This window comes from Trichomonas vaginalis, chromosome V (genome assembly GCF_026262505.1).
Source record: "Trichomonas vaginalis G3 chromosome V, whole genome shotgun sequence".
In the NCBI taxonomy this organism is placed as follows: Eukaryota; Parabasalia; order Trichomonadida; family Trichomonadidae; genus Trichomonas; species Trichomonas vaginalis.
In genome coordinates, this window is record NC_067207.1 from 12,467,181 (window position 1) to 12,488,120 (window position 20,940).

At 32.8% G+C, this 20,940-nt stretch overlaps 6 protein-coding genes across 6 annotated transcripts, besides 1 other annotated feature; 3 read left to right on the top strand and 3 right to left on the bottom strand.

Annotated features, from left to right (window-relative positions):
* Window positions 1–140: 140 nt before the first annotated feature.
* TVAGG3_0323760 (uncharacterized protein) lies at window positions 141–1,254 on the top strand (the record flags this gene model as incomplete). Its single annotated transcript, XM_001581673.2, has 1 exon — window positions 502–1,254. The coding sequence occupies one exon, from the start codon at window positions 502–504 to the stop codon at window positions 1,252–1,254; it is 753 nt and encodes a 250-aa protein (XP_001581723.1).
* A 574-nt stretch (window positions 1,255–1,828) lies between these two features.
* TVAGG3_0323770 (beige/BEACH-related family) lies at window positions 1,829–9,418 on the bottom strand (the record flags this gene model as incomplete). The annotated part of the gene is made up of 1 exon (XM_001581672.1): window positions 1,829–9,418. One exon carries the CDS (start codon window positions 9,416–9,418, stop codon window positions 1,829–1,831), a length of 7,590 nt encoding a protein of 2,529 aa, XP_001581722.1.
* Window positions 9,419–9,482: 64 nt separating this feature from the next.
* Window positions 9,483–10,519: a mobile genetic element.
* Window positions 10,520–10,629: 110 nt separating this feature from the next.
* TVAGG3_0323790 (uncharacterized protein) lies at window positions 10,630–11,211 on the bottom strand (the record flags this gene model as incomplete). Its single annotated transcript, XM_001581671.1, has 1 exon — window positions 10,630–11,211. The coding sequence occupies one exon, from the start codon at window positions 11,209–11,211 to the stop codon at window positions 10,630–10,632; it is 582 nt and encodes a 193-aa protein (XP_001581721.1).
* A 1,424-nt stretch (window positions 11,212–12,635) lies between these two features.
* Window positions 12,636–14,243, bottom strand: TVAGG3_0323800 (uncharacterized protein; the record flags this gene model as incomplete). The annotated part of the gene is made up of 1 exon (XM_001581670.1): window positions 12,636–14,243. The coding sequence occupies one exon, from the start codon at window positions 14,241–14,243 to the stop codon at window positions 12,636–12,638; it is 1,608 nt and encodes a 535-aa protein (XP_001581720.1).
* Window positions 14,244–14,258: 15 nt separating this feature from the next.
* On the top strand, window positions 14,259–17,708 carry TVAGG3_0323810 (uncharacterized protein; the record flags this gene model as incomplete). Its single annotated transcript, XM_001581669.1, has 1 exon — window positions 14,275–17,655. One exon carries the CDS (start codon window positions 14,275–14,277, stop codon window positions 17,653–17,655), a length of 3,381 nt encoding a protein of 1,126 aa, XP_001581719.1.
* A 209-nt stretch (window positions 17,709–17,917) lies between these two features.
* TVAGG3_0323820 (uncharacterized protein) lies at window positions 17,918–20,890 on the top strand (the record flags this gene model as incomplete). The annotated part of the gene is made up of 1 exon (XM_001581668.1): window positions 17,957–20,224. The coding sequence occupies one exon, from the start codon at window positions 17,957–17,959 to the stop codon at window positions 20,222–20,224; it is 2,268 nt and encodes a 755-aa protein (XP_001581718.1).
* Between the last annotated feature and the right edge of the window lie 50 nt (window positions 20,891–20,940).

The window sequence follows — 20,940 nt, forward strand, 5'->3', positions numbered from 1 at the left end:
TCGCTATATCAGTTTTGAAAATTATATTTACTTTTAAGATGTCCATGATTACTTCTGCCGTACATCAACATTGAACCATTTGAAAAGTTCTGAAAATTTGAATCAAGCGATAATTTTAAATTCTTATTCCGATGCTGATACTTTCTATAAGATATATATATATATGGCTATAAAAATATTAGTAATTCTACTCGTACCTTCGGATTCCCCAAATATGCTAATCAAGAATTCACATCTGAAGATGAAGTTTATGTCAAATTTCCTCATCTTGTAAGTGGAACAGGGACTTATTCTGCATCTATTCATGGCAAAGACTATTTGAATCCATTTTCAGTTATCTATGAACCCTACAATGAAGAATATGAAGGTGAAAATCGTACAATTTATACTTGTAAATCTGAGACATGCAAAATCTCAATTCTCCCAATTTCTCCTCCATTTAAATACAATAGAACAGAATATGATGTATACAGCAATACTACAAAGGTAATTACTTCTATTATGAGAATTTTCTCAAACAAGAAGTTATACCGTAAATCAATTTCTGATAAAGATATCAAAGTTTATTTCTCCACAAAAGCATCCGACTCAATAGATTTATTTGCCTACTACAACATATCTTCTACAGAATATTACGACTATGCATTAGGACGCGGTACAAATGTTTATCATTTAAGTCCACCCGGAAAATCTTCCAAGTATACCTATTCACAATCACACTCTGTTAGCGGTGATGCCCAATTAAGTTTCTGGCATTATGAAATTTATTGGAATTTATGGGAAGAAGAAGAATTTATTAATGATACAGAAGGCTCCATAATACCCTTAGTTGGTTACAATTCTGAAGGCGATGACATCGATATGAAATACTCGTTCAAAGTCCAAAATGAAGGAGATAGTGAGGAATCCGATCACCTCTTCCCAGATAACATAGGTCTTTTTATCCCAACTGGTATCAACACCCTTGAAGAAGTAAAAGATTACAGCCGAGGTTTCGATTACGAAGCTTATCAAAAAGAATTTGAAGATTTATATGCTTTCCTCAAAAAAGAAGTAAATGAACATCCATATAAGGAGGAAGAAGAAATACGATATGAAGGATGGATTTTAATTGCTCCTATTGCACTCATTTTTGCAATTCTTGGATTATTGCACATTAAGTACTGGGATATACATGCAGAGGATAGTAATTTGGAGGCTATCCTTGGGGATGTAAAATCTGACGCCTACGAATTGGATAATATGTATAATTAAGAAATTGTTACGTTTTCAACGCATTTCTATCAAATTCCCAGCTTATAATGATAGATAATTTATGTTTTTTTTAATTCATTGATAAAACTTATTGATTTTAATTTATTTCATTTTTAAACAATAACCATTTATAGAAATACTATTCTCATAAGAAATCGCTAACATTTTGGAAAAAAATTATTAAATTATAGAATATAAACTTACAATTTACAAATCTCCTATTTGGAATTCACCAAAAAGTTCAACAAAGTCTTGCTGGCTCGTCGCATGCATGAAATTTGCTCGATTACATGCATTGATTTCAATCGTTGCATAAATTTGCACAATCTGTAATACCAAATAATTCCGATCATCAAAACTGAACCAAATAGTCATATGGCATAGTCAAATACATAAGAAAAAATTTACTGAGAATAAATTTCCCTTTTGAGAACATCTCCCCATTATCAAGCCAATCGATGTATTCCTGTGGGATGTGTGAGAGTCTTTTTTTAAATACCTAAAACTTATAAAAAGCAATTGTTATAGAAATAATAGATTTATATAAACAAATAAAATAATAATAAAATAAAAATTAGTTAAAATCGTAGATATAAACAGATCCATCAATCAAAGAGAAAACAGCACAATTATTAACTCTATCAGCTGTGATTGATGTTGCCATTTTCGGAAGCTCACCTTGTATAACTGTATCGAAATCAAATACATTCATTATTGCCATTGACAAATCAGAGAAAGCGAAAATTGCGAATTCCTGAGAATTTTCATCAGTAAACAAACAATGTGCAGTGCATTTACTTAATCTCTTCTTCGTTCCTATTTTATTGCACATCATGTCGTATAAATCAATCACTGTTATATCCTCATTATTTTCATGTGAATTGGAAACAACAATGACATATCCTAGTTCAGTAATTTTGACAGAAATTGGAACATAATTCAATGATTTGCTGATAATTACTTTTCCTGTCAAAAGTGAAGTGAACACCAACATTTGGGAATCAACAGTTGCGATCAAATCATAGATATAAGAGATGTCGACATCAATTATCGGCTGCGAATGGAACATTGATGACATTCTTCCTCTCAACAACAACTTTGAATTCGAGATTTCAAAGATATAAACAAAGAAAGAACTGTCACTCGCTGCAGACGCAACATAAAGTTTGTTTTCGTTGTCCGTGTCGCAGGCCAAAGCGGAAATCGTTCCTGGATGGTTCTCGGAGTTGAAGATCTTCGATGGTTCGAAACTTGAAAGGTCAAACATCGTGAAATAGTTCGATGTCGGAGGAGCCAAAATCACAAATGATTCATGAGCCAACAATATCCTAATATTAGCGGAATTCGTCATGAAACATGGAAGATATTGTTCATTAAACTGAAAACTCTTTCTTTGTTTCACTTCACTTTTAACAATTCTTTTATAGAAATTGATTTTTCCATCAAATGAAGAAGTAACAATTTGTGAATTAAAGAAAGAAACGCAACCGACTTCAGAGATATTTTGGATACTTATAGGAGTGAAGAAACTTCCTTGCATCTCTCTATTCGCAACAAACGGTTTGGAAGGGCTTGGAGAATCAAACAAAACATTCGGAACAACACCAAAATTCAATGCATGGTTATTTATAGCGTTCTTGAAATCATTGTAAATTTTGGTGTTATCCAAAATAGTTGGATAAGAAAACGGATGATAAACATTGAAAGCGTTTTCTGCTTCTTGTCCTCTCTGTTTAAATCCGAAAATCAAATCAACCCATTGGTTTATTCTGCTTGAAACTAAAGGAGATTCAAGCGCCATCCTGTTAATATGAATGAATTCTGCAGCGGAATGTGCCCAAAGAGGTAATTTGACGTCATCAACTTTGTATTCGTTGTATTTGATCATTCCGAAATCGAAATGATTCTGGTTCTCAAGGAAAGCTGGTAAAGTGAAGAATTCCGGAATCAATTCTCTGAAATCTCCACTCTCTTTACAAGCAGAATCAAATGCATCAGGAAGACTCCAAAACAATCTTCCTGGTAAATCAAATTGGCCACTTTGAAGTCGAATGTGAAGTGAAGTGAATGGTTCCATTCTTATTAAGTAGCCAATTACAGTTGCAGATGAACTGTAGAATACTCTGTACATGCATTTCATTGATGGGTCATTAATTTCATTGTAGATCATTAATAATCCTTCCAATCTGTCTTTATCCATGGCACCCATTGGTTTACTGAAATCTCTGTAATTGTTTGCATCTTGCAAATCAATTGTTTCACTTGTATAATTCTTGAGAACCCATGGAAATACAGGGTATTGGTTCAAATCATTAAATGACCTTCCAGAAATTATATTCAACAAATACAAATAGTAGTAATTACTTATTTTTCCGCTTTGCCATCTTTCGACAACTTTGAAATCTTTCAAAACTTTTGCAGCATTTCCAATTTGGCAATAAACATTCATTTGCTTGAGTTTCTTGTAGATCGCGGATCTCACGCCTTCAGGTAATATAAAGAAGTACGATTCGCGCTTCTTAGTAAATATCTCGCATGAATTATCATGATGCATAAATCTGCGATTCAAAACATACAAAATGTCAGAAATTTCAATTTCTCGAACAATATTTTTGAAAATTCCTTTTTGTAAACCATCTTCTGTTGATTCCAAAGCTTCTGTTGACTCGAAAATGATGGAGTTTTTATATATATGGAGATTTCCTTTGAACAACAATGTCTGTGTCAGCATTTGACATTCGAAATGAATGAAAGTCAATTGTTCAAATTGGATTTCTTTCGGTGCATATAACTGAAATGGTTCTATCTGTTTCTTTTCAACAGTTTTGATACCGGAATCTCTTTGTCGACTTGCTTCTTCATGCAGATCAAAGTGTCTGTTCTTTTTAAGTCTAAAGTGTCTACCGTATCCATCAACTGTTGGATCTAATTTCCAATATTGTTTAGGATCAACAATTGACCATGGTCCTCCATCTTCTTGCAGTGATTTCCAGATTCTACTCCATACTTTAGCATTCTGACGACTCAGCTGTTCTTCGTGTTTGTTAAGTTGTTCGCTGAATTCGTCAGAATCATGATTTGCGTCACTTTTCAACTTTTTGAGAGACATCTCAAAATTGTGAGAAGTTAAATCGAAAGCCGAAGTATCTGAGATTTCTGTGATCATTTTAGTGACGGTTGCTTGGAAATCAGGGATAATTGTTTCGAAAAGATGCTGTAGAGCGCTTTTAGACTTGAAAGCAATTTCTCTGATCGCAATTATGTTCTTTCCTTGGTTAAAGAACACTTGTTTGATCTGTTCTTTGTCGCTCTTACGGAGATTCTTTATTGTGTACATATAATACAAGGCTGTGTACAATCCAACATTAATTTCCTTCACATTCATGAAATGACTGATAAATGAAGTGCAAAAACTAGGTGCTGATGAAGTTGGAACATCGTAATATAGATCTATGAGCAATGTGATGATGTTTATCAGTGAAATAACATGGAATGATGAGAAATCTATTTCCATATTAAATAATTTCGGATTTGAAACAGCGTGAGCAAGGATTGATGTGTAAATATCCCTTGTATAGTTCGAATTCCACTCTGTATAGTGGTTTTTGAATTCAAATGAAACAGGGATTGGCTGTTTCGAGAAGAAGCAGATAATTAAGTCAATGAGATGGTTCTTTTCATCGAAATTGAGCTTTTGGTCAATCATAAATTGATGAGGCAACGTCAAATAAAGAAATACAATTTTCAATGTGTTCTTGCAGAACATTTTATCGAGTAACTCTAGTATAAACTTACCAGCACAGATACTCCATTCCCATCCGTACTTAGCACAAGCCAAAATTAAGAAAGAATAGAAATAATATGAGTCAAATTCTTTTCCGATATCGATTGCAAACATCGCCAAGGTCTTTCCGAACTCCTCTTGGTTGGAAAATACCTTAAAGAATAGCGATAACCAGAACATCCAGTGATTAATCTGTCTTAATGCGATTCTTGACTCCATAGAACTCTGAATCGTTGATATAAGTATCTCAGCTGATGTCTGCGATTTTTGTTTTGACGTTGCAGCGATACTTGTGAACAAAACAAAGAAAATTGGGTTCCGAACTGTGTAATTATTCTTTGTTTGTACGGTACATGTAGGCGAAAATTGGTTAAATACCTTGATTTCGTCTAATATGAAGCCCAGAATGGAATTCAAGATGTTATTTTCTTCTTGGATCGGATATTCTTGGCCGAGGAACAAAATATGCTTGTTAAAGTCATTCTTTTGTTCTGTATTGAGCTGCTTGTACAACTGGTATAAGATATGTAAGCTCCAAAACCGAGTTCTGTCATTTTCATCGCATGATAACTCAATAAATGGCCTGTAAATGCCATAATTACCAAGGACAGTCAAGAATGGCTTGATAAACTTGTTCTGTATGGCAAATGTAAGCATCATTGCGTTATCATCGTATTTTTCTCGGGAAAAACTGACAGAAAGAAGGGCCATTACGGAGTTAGTGTTAATAGAAGGATAAGTAACTAACAATTCCAGTATCGTTGTGACCAAAAATGTACTGTTACTTGTTTTAAGGAAATTAAAGAACTTTGAGAAGACTAATTCGAAGTCAAACGTGTTGAAGAATAAATTAGGGTTCTTGTTCTTTATGGATTTCAGCGCTTTGAGGAAGATTTCTTGTAAATTATTTGGCAATGGCTGCCAAATCGCGATATCCAAGAAAACGTACTGAAGAACAGCGACAATAAGTCTTTGATCATTGATTTTCTCTGCTATTTCTTTCAGTTCTTTAGCAGCTGAGTCTGTCCAGGAGTCAATTGGAACTTGCTTCAATAAATGGCCAAAAGCTCTGAAGAAAAGTGGAGTTAATTGGTCCTCAAATTCTCTCATGGCCACGCCAATGACTTGCATACATTTTATTAATAAATATTGTCTCTTATTTGAGGCTTGTATGCGTTCGAAGAAAGGAAGGAAGATCTGTGGACCTCCAGCAAGTGGAAGAATGTCAAAGAATGACAATGGGAAAGGAACAGAATGGTTATAAATCATTATTTGGTCATTTGTTGAAATAATATCGGTAATACTTATCGATTCTATCTGTACAACAGTTCTATCTCTATCCAAGTGCTCGAAAAATATTGGATCTGATGTGAAATCAAATTGAATCGGCTGATCATGAGTAACTCCATTGACAATGACTTTAATAAATCCTTCTTCGTATATACATGTCACTTGATTCCACTGATTTATCGTCAATGGCTTTGGATGAGAATATGTTCTTTCAATTACGGAGGCATCGAAAAATAACCTGATTAATAAATTCTTTCCGACCGTAAAAAGCAAGGATTCGCGGGTGGAAGAGATTTTTATGGCGTTAATCGTTTGATCCGGTTTTACATAACAAGAGAAACTAAGTTTGAACCTATGGAACTGATAAAATGCAGGAGTAAAGTATCTTGTTGACTGATTTTCAACGTAAAAACCTGTTGAAAGAGGAATTCTCATTTTTGTCTTGAACATGTTGAAAATTGCATCGAAAAGATGGGGTGCAAACTTCTGGTCTGTCTTTCTAAGCTGATTGAATATGGCTGTAAGCTCTCCAATGCCATAGAAATGAGATCCAATGATTATTATCAGTTGGAATAAGATATTTGGAGCAAAATTGTCCATATCTTTAATTATATGCATCAGGAAACCACAAATATAGCAATGATAGCAGTTTTCTACTGAAGATGAAATAATTGCTAATAAATATGCGAAAATTCTATCAGAAAGAGTACTAGATTTTGTGAGATTGTATAATAGCCACAAAGCAGCAGTATTTTTGATAACTCTTGGCCGAGATTCTGTTTGAAATGTTGTTGTTTCGTTTAAACAAAGAGAAATCAATAGATCAGCAAGCGCTTCGTTCAATGTTGTCTTAGTTATGGCTTTGCAATATGTTTGGTTGAATAATTTCGAAGCGTTGTTGAAAGAAATTAAATTATCGTTTGATGTCTGACAAAAAGACATAAAAGTGTTCAGCGAAACTGAAACTAACAAAAAGAAAATGTTTGGATCACCTTCGTATTCAGCAAATTGATTAACAGCGTTGCAAATACACTCAATGAAATTTAATTCCTTGAAAAGAAGAGAAACAGACTGGTTTCCTGAAAGCATACTTGATCTAATACTATCTAAAAGGTTTGTGAATGGTTCTATGTATTCAATTCCTCTTTTAGAGATATCTGTCAAAAATATCTTTAATCTTTCCATAAAAACCGATGAATGGAGGTTTTTGAGAAGATTACGACAGAACGCGATGGTTATTTGCTCAGCTTTTCTCTCTAACATCAAAGATAAGACGTAAGTTGAGCAAATCGCATCGATAGCAAGGTTATCAACGAAATCAGTGATCCTCGTCATCTCAACAAAGGTCAAAAGTATATAAGTATGTATGTCAATTAGCAATGGATCAGAATCTCCGTTTGTAAACTGGTATTTGTAGATCATATCTATTTGTATGAGCATTGGAATAATCTGGAGTTCAAGGAAAACCTCTAAAAGTTGTGTGGGATTGCGTTTTGAAATGAGATAAAATAATTTAACGATAGAACCAACATGATATGGCATATTTGAGCGTAGGAATTGGCACATAATCATTGATAGAGACGTTGCCTCCTTGGATTCAATGAGGAAAGATTTTTCTATTATTTCACAAACTTTTTTATGGAGTTGGCCATATAAAGGTGGTGCTTTGTTAATAATTACGTTCGTGGAGAACGAATTCTTGTTGATAATCGCTGTCCATTCTAAAGGTAACCTCGAACTAAATAATATTGACAAAACTTCTTGTTTTGCACGGCACATTAAGTCAACAAGGAACAATTGGATGGCAGGGTTGGGGTTTTCTTTAACAAAAACTGATAAATCTGATATTAAATCGCAATAAAATGTTGAATTTTTCTCAGCAACTTGGTAAACTAAATTTAAAAAGTTTGAATTGATCGTAGAAAAAATATTTTGAACGGTTTCGGTTGAAATATTGTGAGATGAATAGTCAACTTTGATAATATTGTTATTTATAGTTTGTATTGTAACAAAATCAGTGCTCTCGATCTTATATGTATGGTCGTAACTCTTAGTTTCATTTTGTCCGTAATCAATTGTTATCACGCTTACTAAATTTGAAATATGGCATTTAATAACTTGTGCTGTGGCTTTTGCGAGTTTATTTATATCACAATTGTTGTAATCGTGTAAGTACAATAAGATTTTAAACATGGATTCTGATACCTTCGATGTTTTTTCGTTGTATTCGTATTTTAAATTCATATTTAGAAAAGTAGAGATCATTTCAACAATTTTGTATGATACTGTTTTATCTGTAATATGCGAATTTGAATATAACGTGGCCAAAGTTGATTCAAAGTCCTGTAAAAATGGTAATCTTTTGTCTTGAAAGACATTATTGGCCAAAAACGTAGAATTTACCTTGATAAGATAAGTGAGAAATGATAGTTCGTAATCCATTCCCAATTTCTTGCTGAAAAGAACAACACTGATTGATGAAGATAAATCAAGCATATCGTCAATAAATGTCTTGCAAACTCCTTTGTCAAATGCTTCTTTAAGTTGTTTAGCAATCTGTTTTGTAATTTGTTGAATAACAACTGCAATAGATAAAGCATTTTCTTCTGGTAAAAAAATAATCATATTAACAAATCCTACAAGTGATCGTATAAACGTTGATGGTATAAATCCGGTTTCTTTACCGCAAGCAATTGGAATTAAATCAACTTGATAAGATGCCAAAGCCAAACATCGATAAAGTTCAGGAAATAGCATGACCATATTATCCCACGTAAATAGTTTTGCGAAACCCGATTTAGTAAGTTGTATCATCACCATAAAATATGATGCATCAATACTTCTATGAAATTGGAGGATTTTTGGAATCGCTTCATCCGGAGATTTCTTAATAAACTCTGATTGTTCCAAAATTGTAGGTATTGGAATAGGTTTCAGATTGAAATTATCCAATAATGATTGAAAAATCATGTCATCATAAAGAGTTGACTTTGTAACATCAACTTCTTTAGAAAACTGAGCAAGACAGTCTTGATAATACTTGTTATCTACACTCTGTATTAGTTTTTTAAGTCTTGCTCTTTCAATCATTGAATTTGAGAAAAATAAATCTTGAAAACGATTATTTTGGATTCAAAATTCATAAATAATTAAGGGTGCGCCCAGGAGTATCATGTAAACTTCAGAATTTAGAACCTTAATTTTTAAGCAATAACTTGGTACCTAAATAGGTAGGAAAACTCTAAAAATATCAAAAAATACAACTTGGCTCCATAATAATCCTGTCATTGTGGCTGTTTGTATCCCCTAGTATTTTCCTCTTGAATCTCTTTTTCTGTCGAAATTAAATTCAAATCTCAGAAGTAGAAGTGAATAATCGACTTATTACTGCTATTATACGAATAAATAAATTCATTATATTATTTTTATTTACATAATATCTGTTTGAAGTCCATAATTCTATAAATTTTTCTTCAAAAACATTACAATCTTGATAGTTTTGATACTGTTTAATAGGTTTTTGGCACCTTATTTAGTATTTACTACGTATAGAGTCGATCTGAACTTAATTTTCGGAAATTTAAAATATTTATTATAAGTAAAATCTGATTTGAAATTTATGTTTAACTACTCATATCTTGCATTATCCTGAGTAGCTTTTGTAAAAATTCATCAAAAAAGATTTTAACGTGCTTTAATTTTTATTTTTAAAAATAATGCATATTATTATATAACTAGCATATTTACAAATTTTAGTGCTTTCAAAAATTTAATCCTCCTCTTCTCAAATAAACGTACATCTGGGTGGCCTGTTTTTTGCAAAAAATAAAATTTCATTTTTTATGCTTAAAAAGTCAGAATTTTTATTTGCATCTGGGATATATGATGGCTATATCAGATGCCCATTCTTTTTGATACTCAACATTAAACATAAAACTTAGCCGTTAAGGCTCTTCTGAAAATATTTTTTTTCCGAAAAATTTTCGAAAAAAATCAAAAAATTTAAAAATCCCCGAATCTGCAGGGATTTTAAAAAATTCTTTTTAGTAAAACTTAAGGATATTGTATCAGATATATTGGTATGGGCAAATTCAATTTTAATCCAATATTCATCGAGATATTAAGTGAACGAAGCTTTAAAAATTGAGAGGGTAATCCTCCTCTCAAATAAACGTACATGCGGGTTCACCCTTAAAAAAATCATTTTAAAAATAAAAACAAAATTAAAAAAGCGGACATAAAAAACAAACAAACAAATTGAACAAAAAAATACAGCAGAATAAAAAAAAGGTCAAATATAATTATTGAACGACTGTAATGAATTGATTGAACGGGCTGTTTTCATTTAATGGGTAAGGGGTAAGATTATTGTAATCGATTGTTGGGTTTGATTTGAAAAATTGTTCCAAAATGCATGTTATAGCAAGATTAATGTCATTTTGTGGCTCCCAAGAGCTTAAAATGAGTAATCCATTTTCATCAATCACCTCTGATTGGATTACGCGAGGTGTGAAAAGTTGAATATATGGTGGATTATTTGGGTCAGAAGTATTGTAATATACAAAAAGTTGGCATCTATCTAAATTAAGATTCCGGAGTTGTTGATAAATTGAAGTATTTGTTGGGGAAGGTATGTAATTAAAATTCCAAAATTGGGTATCAGCAATTCGATTGAATTGAATGCCATATAAACCTTCAGCAGTTTGATCACCGACTTGTCCTTCATTTGTACTGCTGATTAAAGGTGAAACAGTACCAATATATTTATTAGATAACTTTATCTCAATTTCACCCGTGCTGCGCCAAACAGATGCTTCCGACATTAATATTTCACCCTCATCCTCTAAAAAGCTATCAAATTGTACTGAATCCCAAGATGTCATTACCAAAATTTTTTAATTGGCGGTTTTCGATTATATTTCAATTCTTCTATTTTATCTATCTCTACACTTACCTCATTTCTATAAAATAAGGGTTTCGTTTTGCGAAAAAAACGTACAATACGCAATTTCGCTAAAAAACATTTAGCTAGCAATTTCGACCTTTGACTCCACTCAAGACGTCACTTTTTTAATTTTGCGGTATCATATTTTTGGAAAATCTTTATGAAGATTATATAAAAAGTCTCTTTAATATCTATATTTCATATTTTTAGTGATTTTTAAAGTTTTTGCGAAAAGTATTCAATTATTTTTGCTATTTGGTCGGATAAATGTCAGATTTGCGACATTTTCTGATATGATATTCAGATTCTACGTTGATAATAATGCTTATAGAACCCTCTTGCTATTGTGTCAAAATTGCGAAACCGATAGCAAAAATATCTCGCAATATCAAAATTGAGATATTGAGTGAATTATGCATTATAGAGATTAAAAATCTGATTTGTGAAAACATCTCATCAGTTTCTAGCTAATTCAAAAATCTTTACTATCTTATTCGATTAAAATGAAAAGGGAATAGTTTCATTATGCTTTAAATGACAGCCTTATAATATAATCATAGTTTTCGCTCAATATGCAGCATTTTTTTTTCGAAATCTATGGTCAATGTCCTAAATACTGATTGCTTTGCATTCATATCTCTTACATTTTCTATACCCACATCACTATTCATTGCTATTCCTATCTTTTTCATTTTTGTTTGTTTCTCATAATTTCTCAAAAAACATGATAACTTGATATTTGTAAATATCATACTTTATAACGTAAATAAGAACTTGACCTATTAAGAAAAGCAGTAATGAAAAGAAAATCTGAAATTCATAAAAATTACAAGTTTCTGATGACAATTAGCTTAATTAAACCAGGTACAAGATTATATAATTGTATTTTCTATCCAATTATCCATATAATATCTTATCCAGAAAAAATAACTTGATCAATACCAAATGATTTTTTAACTAGTAAATAAAGTATTTTCTTTACACACACATTGTATATCATAGTTTTTTTTTTTTGGTTTCGCAAAACATCCAAAAACAAATATGCTATAAAAGTGACAATTTTAGCAAAACGAAACCCTTATATAAAAAGTCATTAGTAAAAATCACACTTATGTAAACTATTCAAAAGTTATGGTTAAATTTTCCATCAATGTCAACGAGGAAAAGGTTCAGAGTGCTTTAAATATATCTTAGAAGTCTTAAATAAGTTTATATATATGTTATGCATAGCTATCTCCCAAAAATTTATTATCATATCAAAAATATCTAAAGAATTAAGTGATTGTTTTAAAAATTTTGAGATGTAAGAAAAGTAAATTATTTATAAAATATCAATAATGAAGAACAATAATACAAATTAAATTATTTCTCAGCTGGTTGAATTTGGAGTGGAGTTATCTGAGTTTCAACGGTGGCATCCTTACCATTCACCTGTATACATGTTAGATATATCTGTTTTGGTTTGATTGACTCAATTCCGAACTCAGAAATTTCGGAAATTTTATTAATCGCGCGAACTGCTTTGATTAAGATCAAATCAACGCATCTCATCTCAGATGACGAATATAACTTAAGTAAGCCATCTTCTGTCTTGATTGCGTTTGTAATTTCGGTTGTATCAAAGCCATCTATAGTTTTGATCAGTTCCGAAAGTGCCAAACAGTAAGAAATGAGTGCATCATTGCCTTCAAGTGGCTTTCCATTGAATAGGACATTTTTAACAAGCTCAAAATTATTCTTCAATTTTTCATCTCCGGCAAAGATTTTGTAAATGAAATCATCAATTAAATGATGAGCTTTCGCTATCTGTTCGGTATTTCCTAGATGGATAGTGTGAACTCCAGGAATTTTCATATGAACTGGATCATAAAGAATTTTCAGGACTTTCTTGTAAGTAATGCGATATTCCAGGTAGTTATTTGTTAAACGGTTGAGTCTATGGTATGAAAACTCTTTGTAGTTGTCGAAAAATTTTTGATAAACTTGAATGAGGCGTTTGATGGCCAATTGGTTGAATTTAGGAAATTGCTCGAGTACTTCACCACTTTTGATACCGAAAAATGGAATTAATCTCTCTTGTGTTGGGATTTCCTTTAAAATGAACATTTCTATTAATTTCTTTGTAGATTGGAGCTGATTTTCGATAGTTTCGAAAGGTGTAGACTCGTATAATGACGAAATTCTGCTCTTGGCTGGGTTAGTTTCGAACTTTGTGATTGCATCTTTTTCATTTAGAGGATTTGTAAAGTCTGAGCATAGAATGTATTCGTGAGGAATTCTGTCTGGATTAAAGATAGCGAAATTCTCAATTGTGTCTAATTTATTGAGAGTTTCTTCCGGACAATATTTTGAGAGCAAATTTTTAGCAATTTTCGTAGAAATATAGCCCTCAGAAAGCAGTTTGAATGCTTTGTAAATTGAGTGGTATTCTTCTGGAGTTGATGCATTTACTGTTGTTATGATGACGATTTCAGCACAAGCTTCATCTTCTGGCTTTGTGTAATTTTCACGGATTGTTGTAAAAGTGTTGAAACTGACAGAAGCAAGAAATGACGGGAAATTGAGCATAATTGGGTCATCAAGAGGTACTTTTCCAATCAATTGATAAAACAGCCTAATAAATAATTTATGTGGGATGCATCCACTCATATAGACTGAAAGATAGCGAATGAAGATCGGATGCTGTTCAGGTGATAATCTATCTTTGACAAGATTTAAGAAATCTTCATAAATTTGCTTGGAATCTGGTAAAGTAGCATCTCTTCCCATCCTTGAGTTCTTCAAAGCTTCTTCAATTGATTTTTGGCTTTGTAATTGAGTATCATTTTGTGGAGACTTTTTTAATAAAGCTCTTTGGAGTGTAGTTTTATATTCATATGAAGGGATACGCTTTGACTCTGCATTATTCTTTATCTCTGTTATTACATTGTAATAATTTGGTTGAGATGAAAAGTAATTCATTGTTTGCATTTTACAAAAACAAAAAAAAATTTTTAGTGTAATGAGTTTATATGGATTTGATCCGTTAGTTGAAGATAATACATTTAGTGATAAGGAGACACATGATATAACATCATCTCTTCCAGAAATCGAAATTCCGTTGCATCTTCTTTTCAGATCTCAAATTCGTTGGAATGCTAAATTAATAGCTAATACTGCCGTAGCGCTTTCACCGCACTTCATCAATCTGTACCAACAACGTAAGAAAGGTGATGCATTTAAGCTTTATTGTTCAATTTTCATAGGTGATGTTACTTTACTAGGATATACAGAAGAAAAGTATGTTTTGGTTCAATCAAACACACAGAACATCATCTTCTATGCAACACAAGGCTTGAAATTTGCACAATTACTTTATCGTAACTATCAATTATCTTTTTCTGCATTAATGGATAAGAATTTACTCACTTTGAAATGCCCAGACATATCGCTATTCCCTCGTTTAGACCTTCCTCTCTCTCCTTCACAGCAATTCCAGCTTACGTATCTTGCTGCTTGTGTAAAGCTCGGTGTACCTTATAATCACCAAGTAGTGAGATATGTACATACAATGCTTCTCAGCCAGAACACTATTATCGATATCGCTCAACTTCCTATTGATTATTCAAAGCCACAAGAACAATCAAGCATCATCAAGCCTATGTTTACTACTCTAGGAGAAATGAACTTCTTATCCGGTATCTGCTGCTCAGATACGAAGAAGCCAAACCTTATTGACTTAATGACTGAATTTATTAAGCTCGGAACTAATTTCCGCATTGTACATTTCAACAATTGTGGTATCAATTCTGGTTTTACAAACCTTTCCAGAAATGCAAGAAGCAATTCCGATTTTAACGTAAATTATTGGGATCTTTCTGGAAACAACCAAATTCATGATATCCAAGCCTTCCCAGAAATTCTTTCTTACAACCAGAGTCCTGTTTTCCTCCTCAATTTGTCCAGAATGAACATTCCTCCAAAAGTTGCTGCATCAATTTTCGAAGTTATGGCAAGAAATGACAATTTCTATGGTGTAAGGCATCTTTTCTTGCAGGGATTCCCATTCCAGGACCAAACAGTCCAGAAGAATATCACTACTTTCTTGGAAAACGCAAACAAAGATTCAAGATTGGAATTACAAACTTTGGATCTTTCAAAATGTGGTCCAGGCATGGATGCTACACTCAGAGCATTCTGTTCTTACAAGACCCAGCTCAAAACTTTGCTTTTGAACGATAATAATATCACTCCTTCGGCATTTGAAGTCATTTGCTTTGCTTTGAGAACATTTAACACCATAGAAAAACTTGATATTTCAGGAACTAACTTGACTAAGTCGAATTTGGCAACAATTATCCAAACAATTTCTGAAAATGTCAATATCACTAAGTTTAGGATAATTATGGATAGGATGGCTATCAGTAGTGATGGATTGCTTCCTATTTTGCGCGCATTCCTTTCTTCAAGGCGTGAAAAGTGGATTGAAATTTCCTTGAACGGAAATAATATGACATTTGACGATGTTGAACCTTTGCAAGCTTTAGTTAAGAAGATGCATAACCTCGAAGCAATCTCCCTCAGTAACAATTTCACCGAAAAAATGAAAGGTGTCGGTGAATTACTTGGAAGATTCTTTTTGAACGGTCATCTCAAGAAATTAACGATAGAAGGTACGAACGAAAAGAAGCTTGGTCATGAATTATTGCCACTTCTTCAAGCGGCAAGTCAATGCCAACAACTAGAATCCTTAGATATCTCTGGAAACTGCGGTAAGAACGAAATAATTCCTCTTCTTTCCGCAATTGTTTCTCAGTGCAAGAACCTGAAGTCATTGAAGATGGATGGCAACCAAATAAACCAGTTTGAACAGATGGACCAACTTATTACAAGTATCAAGGAAAACGAAAGCGTTATTAGTTTTAGCTATCCTGTCCTTGATGCTAAACAATTCGTTGATTCAAAGAAGCAAAAAGACCAAAAAATGTTGATATCTCAAATTTCCAACCAACAAGTTGAAGCTGGAACACATATCAACTGCCATAGACTTGCACTTAAAATGCCATCAGAACTTCCATTCGAAGCTAACGAAGATGTCCAAGATTTAATCCAAGAAATCACAAGAGACGAAACAAGACATGTACGTGGAAGAAAACTCATGATTCATTACATGGCTTGCGAGGAGATGCATGTCCCTCTTCCTTTCCAAGCAGAACATCTCTCAGAGCCAGAAAATGTTTTGTTACTTCAAAACACAGAAAAAATCAAAGTTTACGAAACTCCTTCTTTGGAGAAATATGTCGAAGAAGACAAAGATAACTACAAAGGAATTCCATTCACAACAATGAATCCTGACTTCAATACTTTGTTTGCTAATGAAAACTCCTCAGAAAATGAACAGAAACAAAAAGAAAGTGAAGTGAAACAAAGTGAAGTGGTCGCAACCAAAGAAAGGGCTATTTTCTTGTTCAATGAAGAAGAAGCGGAGAAACATGAAGATGAAGAAGAGAAGAAACCAAAGAAGAAAGCTCCACCTTTGAAGAAGAAACAAATCAAAGATAATGATGATGACGAAGATTACAAGAACATCAAGAGAAGAGTTGATGATGACAGTGAAGATGATTTCGAAATTAAGACAAGAAGAATCTCAAAGAAAGAATTACAAAGAATTCTTCCAATTGATGCTGAAATTTCTGACAGTTCTGATGATTACGATGATAATTACGTGGATCCAAGTGAAAAGGCTCCGAAATTCGTTCGTAAATCAATCGAAGATGATGATGAGGAACCACCAATGCCTGTCAAAAAGTCAAAACCGTCCAAACCGTCGAAGGCAAGTCTAAAATTGTCAGAAAGTTCATCGGCACCAGAAAAACCGAAACCAAAGCCAGTTAAAAAGCTTTCCATTGGAACACCACAAGTAGAAATCAACAGGATTCGAGTTGAGTCAGAATCCGAAACTGAAGAAGAAGAGGAAGAAGAAATTCCACTTCCTCCTTCACCTTTGAAGATGAAGAATCCAGCTCCACCAATTTCTCCTCCTCCTGTCGAAGTTCCAAAAATACAAAAGAAGAAATTCCAGTTTTCTGACAGCGATGATTATAACCAATCTCCACCATCTCCACCAGCTGAAGTTAAGCCTCTCATGCAACCGAAGCCAAAGCCAAATAAGATGAGACCACCTCCAATGCACGAGAATCCATTCAAGAAACCTTCTCCCCAAAAGAAACAACCTGTAAAGCCAAAGAAACTCGAAATCAATGACTCAAGTGATGATGATATCGATGTTCCTCCTCCACCACACATCAGAGAAATAGTGAAGAATGGAAACAAAGGTCCTTCACCTTCTAAGATTCCTGTTTACAATAGGAATCAATTCCAATTCTCTGATTCAGATGAATGAAAGAAAAAATTTTTTATTGTTTTATTTTATTGTGTGAAAAACTTTTAAAAAAGGATTTTATTTCAACATTTTTAAATTAATTCTTCTTATCTATAGCAATGAACTATGATTTCATTAATTAGCTGAAGTTAAAGATATATTTTTGACAATATTTCTGCAATTTTGACACTTTACATATCAAATTGTCAAAAGTTAAAAGAAAAATCAAACGCAAACCAAAAGATATATACTAACAATAGATAAATAATAGAGATTTTGATAAATTTGATTGTTTTTATCCATAATTTAGCATTGCAGATAAATGCAATGCACAGGAGACATGGTTGATATGTCTGATTTCTATCATAATTTGAATGATTCTGATATTAATAACGGTGATGCAGAAAAACTCCTCCAAGCATTCATCTGTACAGCTGATCCAAAAATTGGAAGGGATAATCCAACCTCAATAACACTAGAAATGTTATTAAGAAAATCAAAATACTTCAAAGTGTATGTTGGTCGCAACAATGCCTTTGCGTATATGGAGCATTACATCAAAGAGATTTCAAAATTAGAGAAAATACTATCAATATTCAATGTACCAAGTGATCCAGACTATTTATATGTAGAAACAGAAACATTTTTCTCATTAGACAAGTATTTTTCCGATTTAATATACAAAATCCCTGCACCTATTGAAATTATTAAGAATTTTTGCAATTATTTCAGATTCCACACTATCACATACAAAGACCAACTATTTGGTTCATTCACTTGCCCTCCTTTTATTGATGAACCAGCACAAATTATAGATATAGACTTAATTCGCGGAAAAGCAATTATAAAGAATCGCTCATTAGTTAATACAGATTTCAATAGCAAAGAATTTACCTCAAAACAACTTTCCGAAATTATTTCTTCAGAAACCAAGCCGAAATTAAAAGATATTATAGTCAAAACATCATTTTCAGGAGATTCCACAAAAGGGGTGCTATACAAAGGAGCCACATTCATTGGAGAATTTCAAATTCAACAAATCGACTTAAGAATACTAAAAACATGGAGTTCTTCAATTACCACTGAACAGATGGACTCATTGTTAGATGAGACAGCTACTCGTATCGAAGTCAATGAGTGCTTTTCACTATTTTCAGGTGCATTAATTAAATTCTTTCCAAAGATCAAAGCATTGCCTGTTAAAGTTGCTAAACCAAAGCCAAGTGTTGTTAAACAACCGGTTAAGCCGGCTCAAAAGCCAAGACCACGTCCGAAACCTAAAGATGAATTTGCTCTTTTAGAAAAGGAGCTAAATAACAAAATACTAAACAAAAGATTCGGTACTTCAGTATTTCACTACGAAGGACAGGTCGACCAGCTTGAAAACGAAGATCTTGAGCGAGCTCTTAGGATTTGCCAGTCCTGCTTAACAACTTCCAAAGATATAATGAAGGATTTGAATAGACTGAAGAAGACAGCAACTGATAAACAAACAGATGATCAATCAACTAAAAAAGAAAAATTAATTTCAGATATCGAAAAGCATCTTAAGAATGAAACAGAGAAACAGCAGAGATTGCTGGAACTCATCGATAAACTCAATAATAAATTGGATCAAGAGGCCAAATTTTCATTATCAAGTTCATCTGATTCAGAAACCGGCCAAGACAGCTCTGACTATGTTGTCAAGTCAAAGTCAAAGTCGGGTTCCAAATCTTCTGAAAATTCCAACAAGATTTCGGAGGTCAAAACCGAAATTGTTCCAAAGGAGTCGATTTCCACCCAAACATCTCCTGAATTTCTTGTTAATCAGTACCAAACTGCTCTCTTTGACATCAAAAACTCAATTACAAAATTATTACAAGATCAATTCCAGAAATCCGTCAAAGAAATCAACTCATGCAATGATATATCCAAAACACAGATCAAAGAAATCATTGTTTCTGTTATTGGAGAATTTCATATTCATGATAGCGAAACTTTATCAAAATTACTTCTTCCTAAGTTAGATCTCATTTCTAAGCATCATGAATCATATTTCATTGCTCAGAAACGAACTTTCAACACGATTTACAAATTAATTCAAGAAACTTTGGCTAATTACGAGAAATTGTTCACAAAGAAGTTCGATGTCAATGATGCAGTCCATGTGTCTAATATTCAAGACATTGTATGCGAAATTCTTGAAGCTACAAAAAATCATCAAATTATTAAGATTCCGAACCAGATTGTTTACAGAAATCCAGCTGATTTGGCTCCATTATTCAGTGGAGATATAAGTACTGATTTCGAAATTAATGATCTCGCGATTTTCGAAAACAAAAAAGCAATTGTCACTTTTGTCTCCGGAAATGGCGTTATTATATTGACAGAAGATAATAAGACAGTGTCTGTGCAGAAGAACATGCTTAAGAAATGCGATCCTGATGGAACTGTCTATGATTCTCAGAAATTCAGAGTTCTCCCTGGAGATAAAGTTAAAATACCTGATGAAGCTGTTGTTATTAATACTTGTGGTGGAATTGCCTTCTGTAGAATTGAAAAATTCGGTGTAATTGTTGCAGTTCAAGGAAAAGATATTAATTTATAGCATAATTATATGAATAAATGTGTGTATTTTTATAGATTTCGTGTTTTTATATGCTTCAAATACTATAATTGTTGAATAGTACTCAATATATACAGTAATAGTAGATGTTAGTATAATAACACTCCAATAAATATGTTAATGTAATTATGGAGACACTACATCCTTAGGGAAAATGCTGATAAAATTTTTGTTTCCTTGAGATTAGTGATAATAGTCCTTGGCATGTTCCTTAGGAGGAATTTTACTAGGTCATGCAACAATGCAAGGTGTGGATTGATTAAGAAAGCTGTCTTGCTGGCATTTGCTTACTCGATTAGATTAATCTAATAGTTTGGAACCAGAACTTCCATTAAATTGAAACGTGCTCATCATATCTGCTGTTTGCAGAAAGTATCCAACTTTTGCTTTGACTGAGCTCAGGAACCCTTCAAGACCTTTATATCATAGAATAACTGTGTTCAATGAGGAAAATTGTAGAGTCTCTAACTATTTGAATATCATAAGAGGGATGCATCTCATTTCTGATGTCTTGTGAACTAGTTAAAATATATTTATCGGTTTAACTAGAGCGAACATGAATTTTGGATATATTATTTAAACATCAATGTAATGGTACTCTGAATGTTGAATGCATTCCAGGCATTAGAGCAATTTTTGCAATTCAATCAAGACAAATCAATTCAAATGGATACCAAGATAAACAAAAAGTCATATTT